This window comes from Procambarus clarkii, chromosome 70, assembly GCF_040958095.1.
Source record: "Procambarus clarkii isolate CNS0578487 chromosome 70, FALCON_Pclarkii_2.0, whole genome shotgun sequence".
Lineage (NCBI taxonomy): Eukaryota > Metazoa > Arthropoda > Malacostraca > Decapoda > Cambaridae > Procambarus > Procambarus clarkii.
Window position 1 is genome coordinate 9571710 of NC_091219.1, and position 24446 is coordinate 9596155.

Here is a 24446-nt window from a genome sequence, read left to right on the forward strand (position 1 = left end):
CTGTGAACATTTGAAGAACATGGAGTGAACATTTGAAGAACATGGAGTGAACACGGAAAATATGGATGAGAATACGAAGACCACAGTGAATATAGAGAAAATATGCAAATACAGTACGATTATTGAAGGTTTGGATAAGTTGGGGATTAGAAGGTAAGGGAGGGAAAGGGTAAGGTGCGATTTTTGACCGTGTGATTATTGCTTACTTGGGTAAACAAAAGGTATTGAAGGTAAGGTGTTATATGACTGTGTGAATAATACATAGCTGAGTACAAAAAGAGTATTAAAGGCAGTGATGTTTACTTTGATAGACTGGAGAGGGGCTTGATCTGAAATAATTTAATGAACATTTAACTAAGGTGGAAGACATGAGCTGAAACTCGGTTAATGTCTTGATTTATTTCACTACGTAGAAATATAGTGATTTAAAATTTCAGGGGAATTAGTCTGATAATAAAGCACATGTACAAATGAGCTAAGGCAGCGGACGTGAGCTAGAGTTTGGTAATTGTTTGGAACTATTTTACTATGTCTGAAAATACAGCAGTTACAAATTTCAGGGAAAATTAGTTAGTTACTAAAGAACTTGTACAAATGAACTAAGGTGGGGAACATGAGCTGGAGCTCAGTAACTGACTTGATCTTATTTACTGTGTCTGAAATACAGCGGGTTTAAATTTCAGGGAAATTGATCTCTTACTAAAGAACTTGTGCAAATGAACTACAGTGGAGGACAAGAACTGGAGCTCGGTAACTGACTTGATCTTATTTACTGTGTCTGAAATACAGGGGGTTAAAATTTCAGGGAATTTGATTAGGTATTACCGAAGATACGAGAGGGAATAAAGGCTGAGGACAGGAGCTAGAACTTGGTAATTGTTCGGATCTTATTTATTACATCTGAAATATGACTTTAAAATTTCAGGAGGATTGGACTGTTAGTAAAGATGTTATGATAGAGGGTTAAGCCAGGAACAGGAGCTAAAACTTGCTTACTGAATTTGGGTTGATTTACTACGTCTGAAATATGACGTAGAAATATGATAATAGAAATATGATGTTTAAAATTAGACTAAAATTGCGCTATTAGTAGCGAAAATTTAGTCTCTGACAAATTTGGGTCTTCAATTGGACTGATTAATTTTGGGTAATGAACTGGACTCTGATTATTTTGGGGTATAAACTGGACTCTGAATTTTTTCGGGAACAAACTGGACTCTGGATAATTTTCGTAGATTACATGACTCTGACTAATTTTTGTAGATTACAGGACTCTGAATATTTTTGGGCACAAACTGGACTCTGAAGAATTTTGCTCACAAAGTGGACTCTGAACAATTTAGTTTAACAACAGGTCTCTGTTAATTTTCAGGGTAAAACTCGACTCTGATTATTTTCAGGCATAAACTGGACTCTGATGAATTTTCGGTCTTAAATGTCTTGGCAAAGATGTTTGTTTTCCTTAACAAAACTTCTGTGAACATATTCTCAGAACATATTCTCTTTGAAAAATATGCGATTTGAAAACGGACAAAAGGTGTCCATAGAGTTTACCCAGAAATGCTGTGTCTTAAAGGGGATTTTTTTCCTGAATTTTTTTATAAGATTTTCCACTTATTTTCCTCATAAGAACTCTTAACAAACTTCTAAAATCTCGGAAATTATTTTTCTCATAAGAATTTCTTAATTCCAAATCAGTGACTGGCCAAATTCACCTAGAAACCATGACGACATATAGACAAATGGGAAATCTACCTGGAAACCCTGACCACATATTGACAAATGGCAGAAAAAAAATCCATTTGTTGATATGTGGTCATCCCTACTACTGTTGAGGTCTCTGTTTGTATTTGTGTAGGATTTTAAGTATTCCATACTCCCACTCCTCTTCGGAGGTGCTAGAGAGTGAATCCTTGTGATCTTCTGTAATTGCCTCCAGGAGGGATTCGGAGACACTTAACTTGGCCTCCACTGGCCTCCTCACTTTCGAGGTCGAGGATTGGTTTGGTTAGGCTTCTCAAGTTCTCTTCGTTCGTAGTATACGCGTCGATCTCCATCTGGCTCTGCAATTCAACGAAACTTCCAACACTTTTAACACTCAAGAATGGGGGAAAGAAACAAAATTATAGGGTTTTTCTTCCTTTTTTTGGCTCATGTGTTTTCCAACAGGAAGACTCTTACGTTTTCTGTTTTTTTTTTCGTTTCTTCGGGGTTCCAGGCATGTGCGAAACACGCACAGGGTGTTGTTGGTGGACTATATTTTTTGCTTATGGTTGGGTAGGATGGAGGGGTATGGAGGGCGAAGGGCTTAGGATTTTTGAGGGTACATCTGTCTTATACTGCGTGGTGGTTACATAGATCTTTTCTTAAGGATTTTAGGTACTTGGTTTACGCTGTAGTATGTCAGGTGTGCTGCTTTGGTGTAGGTGCTTTGTTCATGGTGGGTGTGATTGTGTGTGTACTCACCTAGTTGTACTAACCTAGTTGTGCTTGTGGGGGTTCAGCTCGGGCTCTTTGGTCCAGCCTCTCAACCGTCAATAAACAGGTGTACAGGTTCCTGAGCCTATTGGGCTCTATCATATCTACACTTGAAACTGTGTATGGAGTCAGCCTCCACCACATCACTTCCTAATGCATTCCATTTGTCAACCACTCTGACACTAAAAAAGTTCTTTCTAATATCTCTGTGGCTCATTTGGGCACTCAGTTTCCACCTGTGTCCCCTAGTGCGTGTGCCCCTTGTGGTAAATAGCCTGTCTTTATCAACCCTGCCGATTCCTTTGAGAATCTTGAATGTGGTGATCATGTACCCCCAATTCTTCTATCTTCCAATGAAGTGAGGTTTAATTCCCGTAGTCTCTCCTCGTAGCTCATACCACTCAGCTCGGGTACTAGTCTGGTGGAAAACCTTTGAACCTTTTCCAGTTTAGTCTTATGCTTGACTAGATATGGACTCCATGCTGGAGCCGCATACTCCAGGATTGGTCTGACATATGTGGTATATAATGTTCTGAAAGATTCCTTACACAAATTTCTAAAGGCCGTTCTTATGTTAGCCAACCTGGCATATGCTGCTGATGTTATCCTCTTGATATGAGCTTCAGGGGACAGGTCTGGCGTGATATCAACCCCCAGGTCTTTCTCTCTCTCTCTGACTCTTGGAGTTTTTCATCTCCCAGATGATACCTTGTATCTGGTATCCTGCTGCCTACCCCTATCTTCATTACATTACATTTGCTTGGGTTAAACTCTAACAGCTTTTTGTTCGACCATTCCTGCAGCTTGTCCAGGTCTTCTTGAAGCCTCAAGCTGTCCTCCTCTGTCTTAATCCTTCTCATAATTTTGGCGTCGTCAGCAAACATTGAGAGGAATGAGTCTATACCCTCTGGGAGATCATTTACGTATATCAGAAACAGGATAGGTCCAAGTACAGAGCCCTGTGGGACTCCACTGGTGACTTCACGCCATTCTGAGGTCTCACCCCTCACTGCATCTCTCTGCTTCCTATTGCTTATGTACTCCCTTATCCACTGGAGCGCCCTACCAGTTACTCCTGCCTGTTTCTCCAGCTTATGCATCAACCTTTTATGGGGTACAGTGTCAAAGGCTTTCCGGCAGTCCAAAAAAATTCAATCTGCCCATCCTTCTCTTTCTTGCTTAATCTTTGTCACCTGATCGTAGAATTCTATCAAGCCTGTAAGGCAAGATTTACCCTCCCTGAACCTATGTTGATGAGTTGTCATGAAGTCTCTTCTCTCCAGATGTGTTACTAGGTTTTTTCTCACAATCTTCTCCATGACCTTGCATGGTAAGCAAGTTAAGGACACTGGCCTGTAGTTCAGTGCCTCTTGTCTGTCACCCTTTTTGCATATTGGTACTATATTAGCAGTCTTCCATATTTCTGGTAGGTCTCCCGTTTCCAGTGACCTACTATACACTATGGAGAGTGGCAAGCAAAGTGCTCCTGCACACTCTTTCAATACCCATGGTGAGATTCCGTCCGGCCCAACAGCTTTTCTCACATCCAGCTCCAATAGGTGCTTCTTGACCTCATCTCTTGTAATTTCGAACCTATCCAAGGTCACCTGGTTTGCTGCCACCTTTCCTAGCGCCGTGACTTCTCCTTGTTCTATTGTAAAGACCTCCTGGAACCTTTTGTTGAATTCTTCACACACCTCTTTGTCATTCTCTGTGTACCTGTCCTCGCCCACTCTAAGTTTCATCACCTGTTCCTTCACTGTTGTCTTCCTCCTGATGTGACTGTGTAGTAGCTTTGGTTCGGTCTTGGCTTTATTAGCTATATCAATTCATACCTTTTCTCAGCTGCTCTTCTCACACTAACATACTCGTTCCTGGTTCTCTGGTATCTCTCTCTCTACTTTCTGGTGTTCTGTTATTACGGAAGTTCCTCCATGCCTTTTGTTCAGCTCCTTTGCTTTCATACATTCCCTATTAAACCACGGATTCTTCCTTTGCTTCTCTGTTTTTTCCTGTCGGGCTAAGACAAACCTGCTTACAGCCTCCTTACATTTTTGGTTGACATAGTCCATCATGTCTTGTACGGACTTGGTTCCGAGTTCTGTGTCCCAATGTATATCCCATAGGAATCTATTCATCCCCTGTGTGCGTGTGTGTGTCTGTGCATGTTCTTTTTTGGGGGGGGGTTCCCTCTGGTGGGTGTTTTTGGGGGTCTGTGTGTGTCTAGGGGTGGGTTGTGTGCGGGTGCTCGTGTGTTGTCTTTGGGGTTTTGTGTGTGTGTTTTGGTATCTTAGGTTGTCTGATTGTGTGGCAGGTGTTTGTGTAGTGTGTGTATTGTGGTATGCGTGTGCTGGTGCAGATGTGTGGTATGTATATCTCTTTCTTGTTGCTACAGTGTGTGTAGGTGTTTTTTCTGTTGGCAGCTGGCCCATCCTCTGTATGTGGGGGTCGGGTTTGTGTGCTGTGCGGCTGTGTTGAGTGTGTGGCCTTTTGTATGATGGCAGTGTGTGTCGGTTCGCTAGTTTTATGTGCTTTCTGTTATGTGTCCTGTTGGCACGCCCCGTCTGGGTGGTGCGGGGATTTTCCATGTGTGTGTTCCTGTGTAACTTTATACTGTTTTGTTTGCGTTTTTACATTTGTGTTGTATTGCTCTGTTCGCCATGTTTTCTGTGGTTCATTGTTACTTTTTTTTTTTTGGGGGGGGGCTGTGTTACTTTGTATGTTTTGTGTTGTGTTTCTGTATTATGGTGTTTGTTGATGCGTGGTGTGGAGCTTCTGCTTCGTTTTATTTGGTGCTTCGGTGCCTTTTATTTTACATTTACTTTTGTTTTACAATTAAAAGAAAAAACTTGGACGATCTGAGACTGAACGCCGACCTACATAAAGCGAGATCGTTGCTCTACCGTCCAGCCCAGGTGCCAAGGTGAAAGGGTATGCGCCCAACTATTTTTGTCCCGCCCGGGATTCGAACCAAAAAGTCTCGATTTTGCGTCGAGAACGAACCCGACTGTACTACCTGGACCATTAATTCACCTTCACTACCGGGACCATTAATTCACCTTCACTACCGGGACCATTAATTCACCTTCACTACCGGGACCCTTGATCAATTCGCAAAGTCTTGTGAACTATGTGAATGTGATTCACATAATTTAATTAATTAACAATTAAAAATATAATAAAAATGAATTAATTTAATCAATTCACATCGATACACAAATCTATGTGAATTGAGAATGTGATTCACGTGGAGGTTCACCGTTAACAAGGTAATGAGGAGTTGCTGCACTTGTACATAGACACAAAATAACCTGTAAGTGTAGATCTTGTTAATGTTGATATTGATAATGCTTGGTGGGGTGTTGTAGAACTTGACCAGAATCGAACCGTCGGAGAGAATATTTAACTTAAATTTAGCAAAGGGACGGACTATTGTCTATTTGAATTTAGCATAGGGACGGACACCAAGACTATTGTCTTAGTGCTGTGGACCTTTGGATAAGTGGCAGGGCTCCTTTCTGTTCAAGCGCGGCTGATTGGCCTTCTATGTTGCTGTCGGCTGCAGCAGTTTTGTGATGGCGTGTGTGAAAGGGGTTTGCCGGAGGTCATTGTCCGCATGTTTGGAGTTTGCTCGGCAGATGGACTCTGCAACGCCTGTGTGAAGTCGTTATCAATGACTTCTATATCAAGATAGATTACATCTGTGTGATTTTGAAGTTACGGAACGGAAGGTTGATTTTGAAGATTGGGAACTCCTCGATGTTACGATGCTTCATGGAGTCGCATGTACGTAGGAAAGGCCGGTACTTGGCAGTGTAGGGAATGTGAAAATTGGAGACGCTGGGAAGTACACTTAAGCGTTGAATATGAGATGGACCCTTTGAGATGCAGATAGCGTGCTGAAGGTGGCACTCTCCCAGTATGGTAGCGTCCTAGATATTCATCTGCATTGGTTTACATCGGAGCCTGCAAGACTTCTCACGGGCCAGAGAATGGTGGTAATGAAAATAATGAGGGGATCCTTTCATCACTGAAGATCGCTGGCTGTATGGTACATACTTTTTACCAGGGTCAGGAACGGGCATGTTTTAAGGGCGGAATGCCCGGAGACATGGCTGCTTTGTGTCGAGTTGCCCCAGAAGATCGGGCGAATGTGTTTTCAGAAGATGACTTTCCGCTGATAAAGGAACTGGGTCACAAGATAATAATGGGAAGGTTGGCGAAGCTGTGAAGAAATCAGGTAATGATCCTGTGGAAGAGGGCTGTGTTGGTAGAATTTTTAGGCCGGCCCAGTCGCCAGTCACTGGTATCGTTGAGAATAAATCTCGACACTCGTGTGTAGTACCGACACTCTGGTGTGATATTTGCTGGTTGTGATGAAGGTAGGTTGATGTTACCAAGATGGTGACTTTGTTTTCTAGAGGTGAATTGCAACATCGAAAAAGTGAACAATTGCGACGAGAGACGCTCGAAAATATGCCACAGAATAGAAAGTATATGGCTGGGGGCTCAGGTGCTGAGGGAGATTTGGTTCAGAAGTTCAAGAAAAGAAGAGAGGGTCCCTCTCTCTTGGTTCAGGAGAGAGAGAGACTCTCGTCCCTCCCGGCTCCTCTAGAAGTAAGGGAGGGTGAGAAGTTAGGTGTGTCCACTGCTGTGGTTAATGTTGAGGCACTTGAGGTTGACATATGTCGGGAGGTTGGAGTGAGTGAGCGTTTATGTGGGGATTGCACGGTGATTGTCTATCGGAATTGCTCTTTGATTGTCTATGGGGATTGCTCCCGGAAGTTAGTGAAGGGTGTGCTATATCGTTATTCAGGGTTTTATGGTGATGGAGAGGCTGATATGGATGGATGGAAAGCAGATTCAGGGTCTGGTGTGGTGGTTGTGCAAAGTGGGGTAAAGGGCGGAGATGGTGGTGATGCAGAAGGTGGCGGTTTAAGAGTCAGCTGCTTGGTTGTTTGAATTATGGTGGCGTAGTATCGGTGTTTCACATTGAATGTATACTGTCAGTGTGACGCCCGGAATCAAGATCTCTTGAGTGTGTTCTTCCGGTCCCCTCTCTCTCTTGATGCTCTATAGGTATAGGAACACAATGTTAGTGACTTGAACCGTTTACGATAGTTATCACAATTCTTTCAACTGGCCTTTCAGGTGTAGCACCAGTTGAGGAGAGGAGTGTTGTTTAAGAGTCTACCTAGTTCTGGGATGATTTTTATTGTTGGTGTTGAACTTTCTCTAAAGCAGAAACGGTTTACTGGAAATGAGGTCCCCTGTTTGGATACAATAGTTGAAATGAGCATCAGAGACTTAAACAGTTATAGAACTACTTACTTTTTCTTCATGTCAAAGGTGCTCTTGACTATTCCTAGGGTTTGGTTGGCTTTTAGTGACTAGTGGATTCTGACTCCAAGATCCTTGATTTAATCAATCTTCGGCAAGGAGGTACTATTGATGATTTAGTAGATTTTCGGGGGTCATTTTTATGCCCCAAATGCAAGGCCTTGCACTATTTCATATTAAAAAGAATTTTCCAGTCTTCTGATCATTTGTGGAGTTCACGTATATCTCTGTAAGGTTTTTGTAAGGCGTCAATTTAACTTTCAATTCCCTCATTTCTATAAGTCCAACCCATGATCCTCTTCAAATAGTAGTTGTCGTAACTATGCGGACCACCATATATATTGTATTAACACATTGGAAAATTAGGTAAAAGAATTTGGTACAATTCACTTTATAGAGTCCAGAAAATAAGCTAAAATACAAATCTAAAATATTCCTAGGCCTAGTATATCACACATATATCTACTCAATTAGACCTCTTACAGCATGTGGCCTAGAATGGTTAGGTTAGACTACGTTTTGTTAGCAACACAAATACGAAACCTTTTTTTTTTGCTTATACAAATTTAGTAGTACCAAATTTTACTGTCTAACTGTCCAGTATGTCAAAATATGTACAATTATCCTCGTCGTTACTGTAAGTACTATCTAAACAGGTGGATGGGCTACATAAAACTTAAAAGTCATCTACAATTATGATAAAGTGGCTTGTAATATTCTCGTCTATGTGACTCATGAATATGAGAAAAGGGGTTCACCCCCAATAACCTTGCGGCACCCCACTCACTACATTCCTCCAGTTAGATATATTTCCATTTAACTCAAAGGGAGGGATAGATAGCTGAAAATATCGATTGATAGATAGGTGGATGGATAGATAGGTGAATAAATTGATGGATAGATAGATGGATATTGAGACGTTGTCCCACCCTACATCTTTCCTATCCTGGCGTAAAGAGTCATATCTCTTCGACCCGCACGTTCTCTGATGCTCAGGGAACATTTTGGTGTATATAAAGGTATTCAAAGTAATTGTGTGGGAAGTGAATTTGCTGATTTAATTTTGGTACTGCAGGGGGTCTGCGGCCTTTAGTATCACAAGATGGCGCCGGGGCGAAAATGTTCCCGCCAAAGGAGCCAACGCCAGCCATCTGGTGATTGGCCACGTAAGGTCACGTGACCAGATTGACCAATAGCTCGGCACCCTTGGGTGGTGTGACGTCACAAGGCAGAAAACTCCGGGCGGCCCAGTGCCCTGCGGCGCTCAGTGAGTCACTGAGCGCCATTTAACGCGGACACAATCAATTGAGTTCCCAGTTTGGAGGTTAGGAAGCCCCAGCCAGTGGACCTCAGCGGCCACATTGATACTACAGACATCGAGGAAGATTAGTTGACTCCTGGGAAGTACATGGAAGCAGAGTTTAGTTGGTTTTAGATTGCCAAGAGTTCTTTTGCTGATAGTCTGTGGCGGAGGTGAACGCTGGGTCGTGTGGACGCTCTGTGGGCTGCATTCAGACAAATCAAGCGAGCTTATGTGACTGGATCAAGTTCACTGGAAGATTAAGAAGGGTTCACTGAACCGGACTGCAAGTTTGTCTACAGTTCCAGTGTGGGAGAAGGGAAACGACGTGCGCAGGGACCTTTCTTCAGTGCCAAGGACGAGGACCTGCCTTCTGGGAGTGGGCATGGAGAGGACACTCATCTACAAGTCATCTAAGGACCTTGTGTGTACCGGACCTTGATCAGCGGAGGACCGACCACTAGGACAGAAGACCTCAACGATCATCGCCAGAGGACATGTCAACTTTGTAGCAGAGAGAATTAAGGTAGATAAATTCCTTCCCATTACCCCTTGATCTAGGTGAGCCAGAGTATTATTTATACTGTGATCATCATCTTTATTATTATTACCAGTGTGGTAGGATTAGGCTATGTGCCAGGTGATACATATATGCATGAGCTAATTTATGTGTGTGGGCGTAGTGACATTTTGTGGCGACTAGAGGAGGTGGCTGGTTTCAAGAGGCCAGGTGTGAAGCATTTAAATCGTCCAGCTTATTGTGTTGCCAGAGATGGAGTGAAGAGTGTTGCAGTCGTCTGACAGCTCTACATATATTATTTACCTTGTGGATTCATTGTAGTTTACTCCAGTAAACTTATCATTATTTTTACCATTGTGTTTGAGTGAGCCTTCCATCTCTAGGGCGAGTTGAGTAAATTATTTAATATTGCACTTCATTATATCTGGCATTGAGTCCTTGACTTGTGATAATTAACAAGACCACTGAGAAGTGTTGCTGGGACGCGAATACTGGTACCAAGCTGGCGACCTTGATTGCAGGTGAGTGGCAAAAATTCGCCTGTGTGTTTCCCAGTGTTGCGGCGGGCAACTTCAGCCGAGAGTGACAGAGGTAAGGCTGGATTTCCCACTCGCCAGGGGTGCAAGGCTGTGGCATAGGTAGTGTCTCAGCCTGTGGTAGACTGGGGGTCTCCCGGGGCGATCAGTGGTGCCCAGGTACAGGGATGCGACGACCCGCGGGAAAACCAGAACCGTGATAATATATAGATGAATAGGTAGATAGATGGATGACAGATGGGTAGATAGGTAGACATTCAGATGGACTGGTAAATGGATAGGTAGATGGGAGACAGACAGACAGACCCGAGCAACGCCGCATACCCTTAATATATAGAAAATATTAAATATATATATATACAGCGCTTCAGTGTCGCGATCCACAGGGGGAATGCTCGCTGCATCCTCGGTTCATGCCCGGCGTCGGAGGAGTTCAAGGAAATCTACAGCCTCTAGGAAGCGAACTTTTTTTTGTGTCCTCTTAATGTTAATTTTTTGTATAAAATCAGATATGTAACTGTATAACCTTGCATAATAAAGTGTACACCATAAAAAAGGGGGGTGGTAGGAGAAGCGAACACTCTTACGTATTCAGAGTTAAATGGCAAATTTTTCCCTGAATGCTCTGTGTTCCCTTCTCTGAGGCTGCGGGTCCCTATAATTGCACCAGAGGTGGTACCCCCCTATATATATATATATATATATATATATATATATATATATATATATATATATATATATATATATATATATATATATATATATATATATATATATATATATATATATATATATATATATATATATATGTAAACTAAAGTCTTTGAAAATGTAATAAGTTTTACGAAATGCGCTCAAGTGTCGCGTCAGACTAGAAATAAAAATGAATTTTGGAGAAGTGATCTTTGAATTACCATCAACAGTGAAAAGAAACGTAAGTAAGATCGAGAAAATTCGTGTTTGAATTATTAATCTTACTTTTTCGGTCATATTTAATAATATATGTCTACAGGAAAGACTGCTACCAAAATATACTTATATATATATATATATATATATATATATATATATATATATATATATATATATATATATATATATATATATATATATATATATATATATATATATATATATGTCGTACCTAGTAGCCAGAACTCACTTATCAGCCTACTATGCACGGCCCAATTTGCCTAATAAGCCAAGTTTTCATGAATTAATTGTTTTTCGACTACCTAACCTACCTAACCTAACATAACCTAACTTTTTCGGCTACCTAACTTAACCTAACCTATAAAGATAGGTTAGGTTAGGTTAGGTAGGGTTGGTTAGGTTTGGTTATATATCTACGTTAAGTTAAGCTCCAATAAAAAAAAAATTGACTTCATACATAATGAAATGGGTAGATTTATCATTTCATAAGAAAAAAATTAGAGAAAATATATTAATTCAGGAAAACTTGGCTTATTAGGCAAATTTTGCCTTGCATAGTAGGCTGAGAACTGCGTTCTGGCTACTAGGTACGACATATATATATATATATATATATATATATATATATATATATATATATATATATATATATATATATATATATATATATATATATATATATATATATATATATGTTGATTGTCAAGTTTTCATGCATGTAAACTGTTTAATAAATGTAACCAAAGCCATCAAAAATTGAGGAAAGATGTACACGTTCGTCAGTACTTGCATAACTGCTTCGTGAATCTGGCCCAACATTTTCCCATCACTGAAATATAAGAAAAACAGTTCAAAAAACGAAATGAAAACAACGAAAAGATAACAAAATAAGCTGTACTCACAAAATGAACGTACAATACAGCTCAATACAATTACAGTTGAGCTGTAAACAGTTCAGCTCAATTCCAACGCAATGTCATACAAAATAATTAAATCAAAATGAAAATAAATTAAAATCTATGAAAATTCAATTTATCAATGAAATAGGAAACACTGAAATGGAATCGTAACATAATTGGTTTAGCATGTGTTGGTCTAATGTGCAACAGATGGAACTGTTTTTCAAAAACGCATGTTTTTTACCTGTCTCAGGGGTGGTATCTATATAGTAGGTATATAAAAAGATGCGCATTTTCGAATGCAACGTTGTGTTCAAATTTCAAAGCAATCGGTAAAGAACTTTCGAAGATTACAGTGTGTGTTGCTCTTACATTCAACAGCTGGCGCTGTTTAAAAAAAATAATGTTTTTTCCTGTCACAAGAAATATTGATATTGTATATTGTAGATATATAAAAAGATGCACCTATTCGAATGCAACGTTGTGTCAAAATTCCAAAGCAATCGGTAAAGAGGTTTCGAAGATTTCCCTCACATGAAAAACACAGTTTTTCAGAAAACGCATGTTTTTTTAACGTCACAGACGTGACATCTATATAGTATGTATATGAAAACGTACTCGGATGCAAATGGAACGTTGTGTGAAAATTTCAAAGCAATCGGTGAAGAACTTTCGGAGATTAGCGGTTATTTACAAACGAACATTTCCATTTATATTTATATAGATAATGATCTTGGGTCAGATTCGTTCAGAAGAGGACGAGGGCTATGATAACTATATATGCAGAACTTCAATATATTGGTTAACAGGACTGACAATACAGCATCATTTAAATCTATTTATAGTTACTAATCTTCCAGTTTAAATTAAATAGAAATCTCTAAATATTACAAGCAAAATGTTATGATCTAAGCTGAGGCATAACCTAAAGTGACAATATAACACCATGAAAACGTCAAGCCTAACATTAATACAAGTATAATGCAAGAGTTAATACCGCTAGGAATATGTCAAGCTCTCTCTTAATACATATATAATGTAAGTGATAGTACTACTAGGAAAATGTCAAGCTTAATCTTTATACAAAATTAAAGGTTTGGATACACAAACTTAAAACTCCACAAATTTTTAAAAGATTATCTTATCGTGGTGTTCTGTTCTACCTTTATTGTGTGCTGTTTTTCATTTATTGTGGGCTGTTCTCCATTTATTGTGCCTTTTTTCTGCATGTCTTGTGCATTGTTTTGCATATCTTGATACGTTCATGTCAGTTGGGCCATCTTGAGGTTGATAGTCGCTGGGAGATCACTGTGGAGTCAAGGTGTCAACTCGTCCAAGTGAGCTGAAGCATCTTAGGGTGTTTTCCCTGCACCGGTTCCAAGCACTCTTGATAGATGAAAATATTCTGGACGTGTGTAATGCTGGTTTTGTTAAGGAATGTTTCACAGCGCCTCTACTGGCTGATCTAACCACTTGGGCTGGACGGTATAGCGACGGTCTCGCGTCATGCGGGTCGGCGTTCGATCCCCGACCGTACAGGTAGATGGGCACCATTCCATTTCCCCCGCCCCATCCCAAATCCATATTCTGACCCAAGTGCTATATAGTCATAATAGCTTTGCACGGTCACCTGATAATTCCCTAATTCTATTGGCTGAAATCATTTCATAGATAATATGAAAATGCTCTTACATAATGCTTCTATTGCGTGCCCTACTGCAGTATGCCCTTCTGCCCCTCTTCCAACGTACCCTTTGTTCCTCCTGACCTTAGTTTATGCACTCCTTGTGCACTTATGCACACCTTATGCACTTATGCACTTATGCACCTATGCACACAGCCAACAACACAACACTTGTTGCCCCTGCGACACTCCTGGTCATAATGACACTCATCGTGGTATTGAGTGCAGACCCTTCCGAACGAGTTGGGATCCGGACAGCTTTTCCTGTGGGAAGTTTTTATTAGAAGATGGAAATGGAAGAAAATGGGTTATGGAAACTGATAATTAGGTTGCATTAAATTAATACTTAATCGAGCGAATAAGTGAAATGCGTTTAATGATTTTTTTCTCAAGCGTTGCCATCTCCAATATAGAACATTCACTGCTGGAAGATTTGGCAAGGAAATCAAGTTATTACAAGGACGTGTGATCGTTGAATTCTTTCAAGTTTAGGTCAGACATACATATGAATGTATTTGGGAGGATATAAATAGGATATGCCTGGAAATAGTCGTCACTTGGACTATTTACTGTGGTGGACTGTATACTCCTCCTGAGGTTGATAGGCCATAAGACCAAAACTATACTCGCTAGTTCATCAGGAAGCTATTGTGGTGACCTTGCGGGATTATGTGGGGTAAAGTTAATATTTCAGTAATTTATCTTACCTTTAATGGACTGAATAAACGGTGTGTTATGTGTTCCACTCACCTCCACAGGGTTTTAATTTATTAGTGTCATATATTATTAATTTAGAATTAGTCCATTCAGTACAGAATTGTTTAATTAAACCTAAACTTAAGTATTTTGTCTGCTCAGTTGACCGAAGATAACTCTAATGTTATTTAACGTTTTAAGGATCAGCATTTTGCCATTGACTCCTACATCCTGTATGTATGATTGTCACTGAATGGGTTAAATATTATTTGTGAATTAATAATTACTTAATTATGGTTTAGTTTATGTAAATTACTAAAATAATAGTTAGAACGAGACTATCTGAGCCACAGGCGTGACGCCCCCGGGGTGGTGAAGCGAGTCACCCACAATGTCTACTGTCGGCTGGTGTGGCACTCTGGGACGTGCCAATAACCTCGGACACCACCTGCCGCCAGTTGCAACATTATGCTCACAATATTAATGTGTGATTACTTGTGTGTTGTAACACTAATTACATTGTGTTTAATAAAGAGGTGAAACACTCTGGTGAGTTGTATTCATGTATTATAACCAGCCCAACCTCTCCCTTACTCCCAGGATGTACTAACTGCCCAGATGATATAGAACCAAAAGAGCTAGAGGACTTAATGTTTGAACGAGGGTCAGAGAGGAACTGTTTCCGTCCTGGACGTGTAGAACGACTGCAAACTAACAAGCTGAGCTATAGTTACAGTGTAAAATCATCCACAATTTAAGCTTCAGTTCACCCCGTGAACAACGATGAACAATGAACAATGGCATCGAACCATCCTCATTTACCCACCTCCAGCGGGAGAGAGAAGAGTTTCATGTTTTATAATTAATCGAATCACAAAGCCGCTCCTTTGGTGAGCACACTCACGTAGACACTCACGGGGCCAAAGTACAAAACAGGCACACATGAGGGCAAAGTACTCACATGACGCTCGCTGGAACCAAGTACTAACTAGAAACTCACGGAGACAAAGTACCAACCAAGGCACTCAGGGGGGCAAAGTACTCATCTGGCACTCAAGGGGACTAAGTACCAGCCAGGCACTTATGGGGGGGGGCAAAGTACTCACCTGGCACTCACTGGAAGAAAGTACCAAACCAGGCATTCATGCGTACATAATACAAATCAGGCACTCATGGTGGCAAAGTACAAACCTGGCGCTCATTGGGGTAAATTCCCAACAAGGCACTATCGGGAGCAAAGTATCAAGGTACTCACGGGAGGAAAGTATCAAGGTACTTACGGGAGGAAAGTATCAAGGTACTCACGGGAGGAAAGTATCAAGGTACTCACGGGAGGAAAGTATCAAGGTACTCACGGGAGGAAAGTATCAAGGTACTCACGGGAGGAAAGTAACAAGGTACTCACGGGAGCAAAGTATCAAGGTACTCACGGGAGGAAAGTGTCAAGGTACTCACGGGAGGAATGTATCGAGGTACTCACGGGAGGAAAGTATCAAGGTACTCACGGGAGGAAAGTATCAAGGTACTTACGGGAGGAAAGTATCAAGGTACTCACGGGAGCAAAGTATCAAGGTACTCACGGGAGGAAAGTATCAAGGTACTCACGGGAGGAAAGTATCAAGGTACTCACGGGAGCACAGTATCAAGGTACTCAAGGGAGGAAAGTATCGAGGTACTCACGGGAGGAAAGTATCAAGGTACTCACGGGAGCAAACTACAAACCTGGCACTCACAGCGGTAAATTACCAACCAAACACTCAAGGGGTCATACAAAGGGACAAAGTACCACCAACAAGACACTCATGGGAAGTCTAACTAATACAAAGTGCCAACTAGACACTCAAGGGATCACGCAAAAGGATAAAGGGTCGACCAGACACTCAAGGGCTCACACACGAGAACAAAGTAAGAAACAGACACTCAAGGAGTAACACAATTGGACAAAGTACGAACCAGACCCTCAAGGGGCTCGCACACAGGAACAAAGTACCAACCAAACACTCAAGTGGTAACACACACGGTTCAGAGACTACATTACAGGCACCATGAAGATGGGAGGACCAAGAGTAGTATTAGCAGTGATATATAGCCCTCCACCAAACAACAGAAGACCCAGGCAAGAGTATGACAGAAACAACATGGCAGTCAACACTATAACTGAGAGAGCATCCACTGCTGCCTGTAGAAATAGCTCCCATTTTCTCGTCATGGTAGACTTCAATCATGGAAGGGTAGACTGGGGAAACAAAGAACCACATGGGGATGAGGAAACATGGAGAGCTAAACTGTTGGAAGTGGTGACAAGAAGCGTTTTAAGTCAGCATGTCAGGGGACCCACAAGAATGAGAGGCAACGATGAACCAGCGAGACTCGAGCTAGTCTTCACTCTGAATGTCTCCGACATAAGGAAATCGGTTTCAAAGCCCCCGTGGGAATGAACGATCACTGTGTAATGTTGTTTGAGTATTTGATCGAAGAAGGGTTAATGTACCCAAGGAAGGGCCCAGAAAACAAAAGAATGGCATTCCGAAAGGGCAACTAAGATGAGATAATTCCTAACAGATATAACTTGAGAAACATATCTTAGAGGAAAGACGGCCCAAGGCATGATGGACTACATCACACAAAAGTGTAAGTAGGCAACAGACAAGTCGTCCCAATCCAAAAGCAAAGAAATGAAATGCAGACAAGAAACTCATTATTTAATCAGAGGTGTAAACTAGCAAAGCAACTAAGTACAAGTGCGTGGAGAAACTGTATAAATAATAGGACACTAGTGAGCATTGAAAGATACCAGAGCGCCATGAATGAATACGTCAGGTGAGAAGAGAGGCAGAAAAACAATATGAAAATGACACAGCAACAAGGCAAAGACTCAACTTAAATTGCTGCACAGCCCATCAGTAGAAAAACATCAATGAATGAACAGGTAATAAAACTGAGGATAGGGGTAGACAAATTGATTACAAATGACAAGAAAGAGTGCGAGGAACTCAATAAGAATTCCAGGAGATTTTCACAGTAGAGCAAGGGGACGTCCTAGAGATAAGAGAGGGAATATCTAACCAAACACCACTAGATTAGTTTATGATTACCAGTGGGAAGATGAGGAAGCATCTGCTAGAGTTGGAAGTGACAAAGGCTTAGCTATAGGCCCGGATGGAATCTCACCCGGATGAAACATCTAGAGCAGACGAACTTTGTATAACAACATCAGCATGGGTTCAGGAATGGCAGATCGTGCCTTACAGGATTGATTGAATTGTATTACCAGACAACTAAAATCAGGCAAGAAAGAGAGGGGTGGGCAGATTGCATATGTTTGGATTGCCAGAAAGCCTTTGACAGAGTACCCTATAAGAGACCTGTGCACAAACTGGAGATGCAGGAAGGATGAAAGGAAAGGTACTCCACTGGATAGGGGAGAACCTAAGCAACAGAAGACAGCTAGCCACTGTGAGGGATCAGGTCTCGGAGTGGCGTGGGGTCACCAGTGGAGTCCTTCAGGGATCAGTTCTTGGACCTATACAGTTCCTGAAATAGGTAAATGATCTTCCAGAGGGAATAGACTCGTTCTTCTCAATGTTTGTTGATGACGAAAAAATTATGAGGAGGATTAAGACAGGATGATAGTAGGAGGCTACAAGATGACCTAAACAAACTGAAGGAATGGTCCAACAAATGGCTACTACCGTTCAACCCAAGTAAATGTAAGGTAATGAAACTAGGCAGAGGAAATAGGAGGCCAGACACTGGATACCGAATTGGAGATGAAGTCCTTCACGAAATGGAAAGAGAGAAAGAGCTAGGAGTTGATATCACGCCAAGCCTGTCACCTGTAGACCACATCAAAAGAATAACATCGGCGGCGTATGCGAAGCTGGCTAACATCAGAACCTCCTTCGAAAATCTGAGTAAGGAATCATTCAGAACTTTGTATACCACGTATGTAAGGATAAGCATCTCAAATCCTGGAGTATGCGGCCCCAGCATGGAGCCCGAACGTTTTCAAGCACAAGACGAAGCAAGAAAATGTTCAGAGGTATGCCACTAGGCTAGTCCCAGAACTAAGAGGCATGAGTGACGAGGAAAGGCTGAGTGAACTGCACCTCACGTCGCTGAAAGAGAGAAGAACTCGGAAAGACATGATCACCAAATACAAAATTCTCAATGGAATTGACAGGGTACAAGGATGAATTATTTAACACGGGTTGTACATGCACAAGAGGACACAGGTGGGAGCTGAGTACCCAAAAGAGTCACAAAGACATTAGAAAAAACTTTTTTAGTGTCAGAGTTGTTAGTAAATGGAAAGCACTAGGAAACAATGTGGTGGAGGCTGACTCCATACACAGTTTCAAATGTAGATATGATAGAGCCCAGTAGGCTCAGGAATATGTACACCAGTTGATTGATGGTTGAGAGGCGGGACCAAAGAGCCAAAGCTTAACCCCCGCAAGCACAACTAGGTGAGTACACGAGAACAACGTACCAAACAGAAACTCAAGGATCACTAACACGGACCACGTACCAACCAGACACTCAAGGATCACTAACAAGGGCAACATGCCAACCAGACACTCAAGGATCACTAACAAGGACAACGTACCAACCAGACACTCAAGGATCACTAACACGGACCACGTACCAACCAGACACTCAAGGATCACTAACACGGACCACGTACCAACCAGACACTCAAGGATCATTAACACGGACCACGTACCAACCAGACACTCAAGGATCACTAACACGGACCACGTACCAACCAGACACTCAAGCATCACTAACAAGGGCAACATACCAACCAGACACTCAAGGATCACTAACAAGGACAACGTACCAACCAGACACTCAAGGATCACTAACAAGGACAACGTACCAACCAGACACTCAAGGATCACTAACACGGACCACGTACCAACCAGACACTCAAGGAACACTAACACGGACCACGTACCAACCAGACACTCAAGGATCACTAACACGGACCACGTGCCAATCAGACACTCAAGGATCACTAACAAGGGCAACATACCAACCAGACACTCAAGGATCACTAACACGGACAACGTGCCAATCAGACACTCAAGGAACACTAACAAGGGCAACATACCAACCAGACACTCAAGGATCACTAACACGGACCACGTGCCAATCAGACACTCAAGGAACACTAACAAGGGCAACATACCAACCAATCACTCAATGATCATTGAAAAGGACTACGTACCAACCAGACACTCAAGGATCACTAACAAGAACAACATACAAACAGTGTACTTACCCAGGGTGAGAGGTTGTTCCCACAACAACAATCTGATAAAACAACAAAACATTTAATATTAATTAATATGTCTCGTATAACTGCAAGTGATTTCAGATGATTTGATAACTTTAACATTTGTTAATTGTTTTCAAAGTCTATCTGGTCATACTTACCCAGTCTCTCTCCCAAAGTCTTGTCCAACCTCTAGTCCAGTCTCTCGCCCAGTGTATTGTCTAACCTCTAGTCCAGTCTCTCTCCCAATGTCTTGTCCAACCACTGACCTAGTCTCTTGCTGAATCTCTTGTCCAATCTTTTGCACAATCTTTTCTATAACCTTTTACATGGTCATTTGCATAACCTTTTCCCTCACTTTCTTGTCCCCTTTCATACCTAATCTCTTGAATAATCTTTTCCGTAATCTCTGGCTCAACCTCTTGCTCAATTTGTTGTCACTCTTTTGTTCATTCTATTACTCAATCTGTTGGCTCAGTCTCTTGCAAAATTTTATACCCAGTGTCTTGCTCAATCACTTGCCAATAAATTTCTTAATCTCTAGCTCAGTCTCTCAACTAATTTCTTGCTCATTTGCATAATCCAATCTCTTGTTCAATCCGGTAATCAATCTCTTGCACGATAACTTCCCCTAATCTCCTGTTCAGTCTGATGATCAATCTCTTGGCCAATCTTTGGCTCAATCTCTTGCATATTCTTTTGCTTTCTCAGTGGTATAGTGCTGTACCACTGAACTATCACACCACAAATTTGAGTATTGTTCGACTGAACCATCACTCCACAATGGTTGACTGCTGTACCACTGAACCACCACTCCACAATAGTTGGCTGCTGTACCAATGAACCATCACTCCACAATGGTTGACTGCTGTACCACTGAACCACCACTCCACAATAGTTGGCTGCTGTACCAATGAACCATCACTCCACAATGGTTGACTGCTGTACCAATGAACCACCACTCCACAATGGTTGACTGCTGTACCAATGAACCACCACTCCACAATGGTTCGCTGCTGTACCACTGAACCAGCACTCCACAATGGTTGACTGCTGTACCAATGAACCAGCACTCCACAATGGTTGACTGCTGTACCAATGAACCAGCACTCCACAATGGTTGACTGCTGTACCAATGAACCAGCACTCCACAATGGTTGACTGCTGTACCAATGAACCACCACTCCACAATGGTTGGCTGCTGTACCACTGAACCATCACTCCACAATGGTTGACTGCTGTACCAATGAACCATCACTCCACAATGGTTGGCTGCTGTACCACTGAACTATCACTCCACAATGGTTGACTGCTGTACCAATGAACCATCACTCCACAATGGTTGGCTGCTGTACCAATGAACCATCACTCCACAATGGTTGGCTGCTGTACCACTGAACTATCACTCCACAATGGTTGACTGCTGTACCACTGAACCACCACTCCACAATGGTTGGCTGCTGTACCAATGAACCACCACTCCACAATGGTTGGCTGCTGTACTACTGAACCATCACTCCACAATGGTTGGCTGCTGTACCAATGAACCACCACTCCACAATGGTTGGCTGCTGTACCACTGAACTATCACTCCACAATGGTTGACTGCTGTACCAATGAACCACCACTCTACAATGGTTGGCTGCTGTACCACTGAACCATCACTCCACAATGGTTGGCTGCTGTACCAATGAACCATCACTCCACAATGGTTGACTGCTGTACCAATGAACCACCACTCCACAATGGTTGGCTGCTGTACCACTGAACTATCACTCCACAATGGTTGACTGCTGTACCAATGAACCACCACTCCACAATGGTTGGCTGATGTACCAATGAACCATCACTCCACAATGGTTGACTGCTGTACCACTGATCCTTCGCTCCAGAGAGCTGACTGCTGTACCATTCAACTCTTTCAATCTGTCGTCACAGAAAGAGTATTGGATGCACTGCCACACAGGATAGGTGTGGGAAAGCCTAGCTCTAAATATTATTAATAATCAATTTAAATTGAATACAACGATAGCTTCGAAGGACCACCTCTTTTTATACAAAAAAGAGGACAAATAAATAAAGGAATCTGAAAATATAATCCAGGAATCAGTGTCCTAAGGATCTAGATTAATTCAATAAAATATTAAGAGAGCATTAAATGAACTGTAGTTATAATTAATTAAAGAGCTACCTTAACACATAAATCTGCGAGGTTACATACTAAAAGATAAATATATCCCTAGTATTATTCCGACGCTGGTAATTCGTCAGAATAATTATTGAATATTAGTTAAGTAAATAGTTGCATGAATTAATAATTGCAGATTTCTATCAGAGTTTTTCTTCACTGTCGAGGGTAATTATGAAATTACCTCTCCAAAGTTCATTACCATTCACAATGCAATTTATGGTTCAATACCATAAATAAAAATGTGAAAATGAACTTTGGAGAGTTCATTTTTCAATTACCCTTGACAGTTAAGAAAAACGTAACAAATATTGAGAAGATTCGTCTTAGAATCATTAATCTAACCCTTTCGGTCATATGCTACAACATATCTTTACAAAAAAGACTGCTACCAAAATATACTAATATGTACATATACATATATAACATTAACAATTGTGTAACTAGCTTCAAAAGATTGCCACTTGCTTAGCTAAATGAACTATGGTGTTCAGTTCCTGAACCCATTATATTTCTCTGTAACCCTTTCCTTTATAGGGAAAGGATAGGGGATCTATAACCACTTAAGGGAAATGGGTATGGATCCCCTCAAAAATATGGTTTTAGAAACCACTGCCACTCACATGATTGGTATGGAATTCAGTACTGCTCGCAGGATGGGTATGGGGTTCATTACTGCACGCAGGATGGGTATGGGGTTCATTACTGCACGCAGGATGGGTATGGGGTTCTCTACTGCTCGCAGGATAGGTATAGGGTTCACTACCGCTCGCAGGATGGGTATGGGGTACTCTGCCGGTCGCAGGATTGGTATAGATTCACTACCGCTCGTAGGATGGGTATGGGGTTCACTACCACTCGTAGGATGGGTATAGGGTTCACTATCACTCGCAGGATGGGTATAGGGTTCTCTGCCGGTCGCAGGATTGGTATAGATTCACTACCGGTCGCAGGATGGATATAGGGTTCACTACCGCTCGCAGGATGGGTATGGGGTTCACTACCGCTCGCAGGATGGGTATGGGGTTCACTACCGCTCGCAGGATGGGTATGGGGGTTCACTACCGCTCGCAGAATGGGTTGACCAAACCACACACTAGAAAGTGAAGGAACGACATTTCGGTCCGTGCTGGACCATTTTCAAGCCATTCTCAAGTCATCTAAATATTTCAGCCGCGTTATTATGACTCCTCATCTCCACAAGATGGTATTGGATGCATAATAAAAGATTCATAGGATGCATAAGTCAACAAACAATATTAAATAATATTGATTGATTCTTTCATTATTATGTACCCCCATACCCATCCCGTGGGCAGTGGTGGAAAGGGTTACAGAGGCACATAATGGGTTCAGGAACTGAACACCATAGTTCATTTAGCTAAGCAAGTGACAATCTTTTGAAGCTAGTTACACAATTGTTAATGTTATATATACGCGTATATTCAGTCATTTACACTAATACATATACACATCGATAATCGTTTTTATATCACAAGTGATTCAACAAGAGGCCCACAATAGTCACTATACAAAGAACTTTACATCTAAAGTGAGTCACACAGTTACTAGTCTTGCTGCACACCCACCCAACTGGCCGACAGCTTTACAGTCATTTGAAGGCTGCACTTACAGAAAGCAAATTTTGGATACTTCGCTAAGATTCCCAGCAGTTCATTATTGTGAATAAAGTACTTACACATTTCTTGCACTCCACTGATGGTGGAGTCCAAGAAATGCAAACTCTCAAGAAATGCAACACTGCATTTCTCGAATGTTTAACATTCCATTATACTTATACTTATTATACCATTATTATTAAATCATATTGTGATTGAATACTGACCTTGTCCCACTGGAACCAAGGTATTAAAAAGCTCCACTCACCGTCAGCAACAGAGCTGAGAGCAGCAAGAACTTCATCGTGGCTTCTGCAGGAGAGGTGAAGGTGTTGACGATTGCTTGAGAGGAGGTGATACTGACCAAGACCTGTGGCAGGTGAATGGTTCAGTAGGTGTTGCTGGCGGGACACGTGTGGCTGGTGTGGGGTTCCCCGGGCGCTTAAGGATGTATTGAGAGATGTTCCCCAAGGAGAGCGCTGGCACCTCTCACAGTTTCCTGGGTCCTCGCTGCGTAAAAACTGGAGCTGTGTTGTCAAGCCGGAGCCGCAGCTAACCAGTCCAGGACGACGAATATTATGACTCGTTTCCTTAACACATTGGTCGACCTGGCAACCTCTGGGTTCCTGGAACACTGCTGAGTCTCTCCTGAACGTGTTCCTCTTTCCCAACACTGTTTACCTCACACTGCTTACCTTTGTTTATATAGCAGTGTTACCCTAACAGTGCTTATAGCAGTGTTACCCTAACAGTGCATATAGCAGTGTTACCCTAACAGTGCTTATAGCAGTGTTACCTAACAGTGCTTATAGCAGTGTTACCCTAACAGTGCTTATAGCAGTGTTACCCTAACAGTGCTTATAGCAGTGTTACCCTAACAGTGCTTATAGCAGTGTTACCCTAACAGTGCATATAGCAGTGTTACCCTAACAGTGCTTATAGCAGTGATACCCTAACAGTGCTTATAGCAGT

The 24446-nt window shown here is 41.8% G+C and overlaps 1 protein-coding gene across 4 annotated transcripts in view; it reads right to left on the bottom strand.

Moving 5' to 3' along the window:
- LOC138356026 (uncharacterized) overlaps nucleotides 1-24029 on the bottom strand; it is a 213852-nt gene extending 189823 nt beyond the window's left edge. The window contains exons 1-3 of one of the 4 annotated variants that reach the window (XR_011224077.1): nucleotides 23743-24024; nucleotides 19674-19705; nucleotides 11894-11936 (exon numbers count right to left, since the gene is read on the bottom strand). Coding sequence is in view for 1 of the 4 variants with exons in the window: in XM_069311580.1 (XP_069167681.1) it covers nucleotides 19674-19705; nucleotides 23743-23778 (68 nt within the window). In the remaining 3 variants the exon portion in view is untranslated. Of the gene's footprint in view, nucleotides 1-11893; nucleotides 11937-12787; nucleotides 13955-19673; nucleotides 19706-23742 lie in introns of those variants that run through there. The other 3 variants (XR_011224075.1, XR_011224076.1, XM_069311580.1) reach the window with 3 other exon arrangements.
- Nucleotides 24030-24446: the final 417 nt, after the last annotated feature.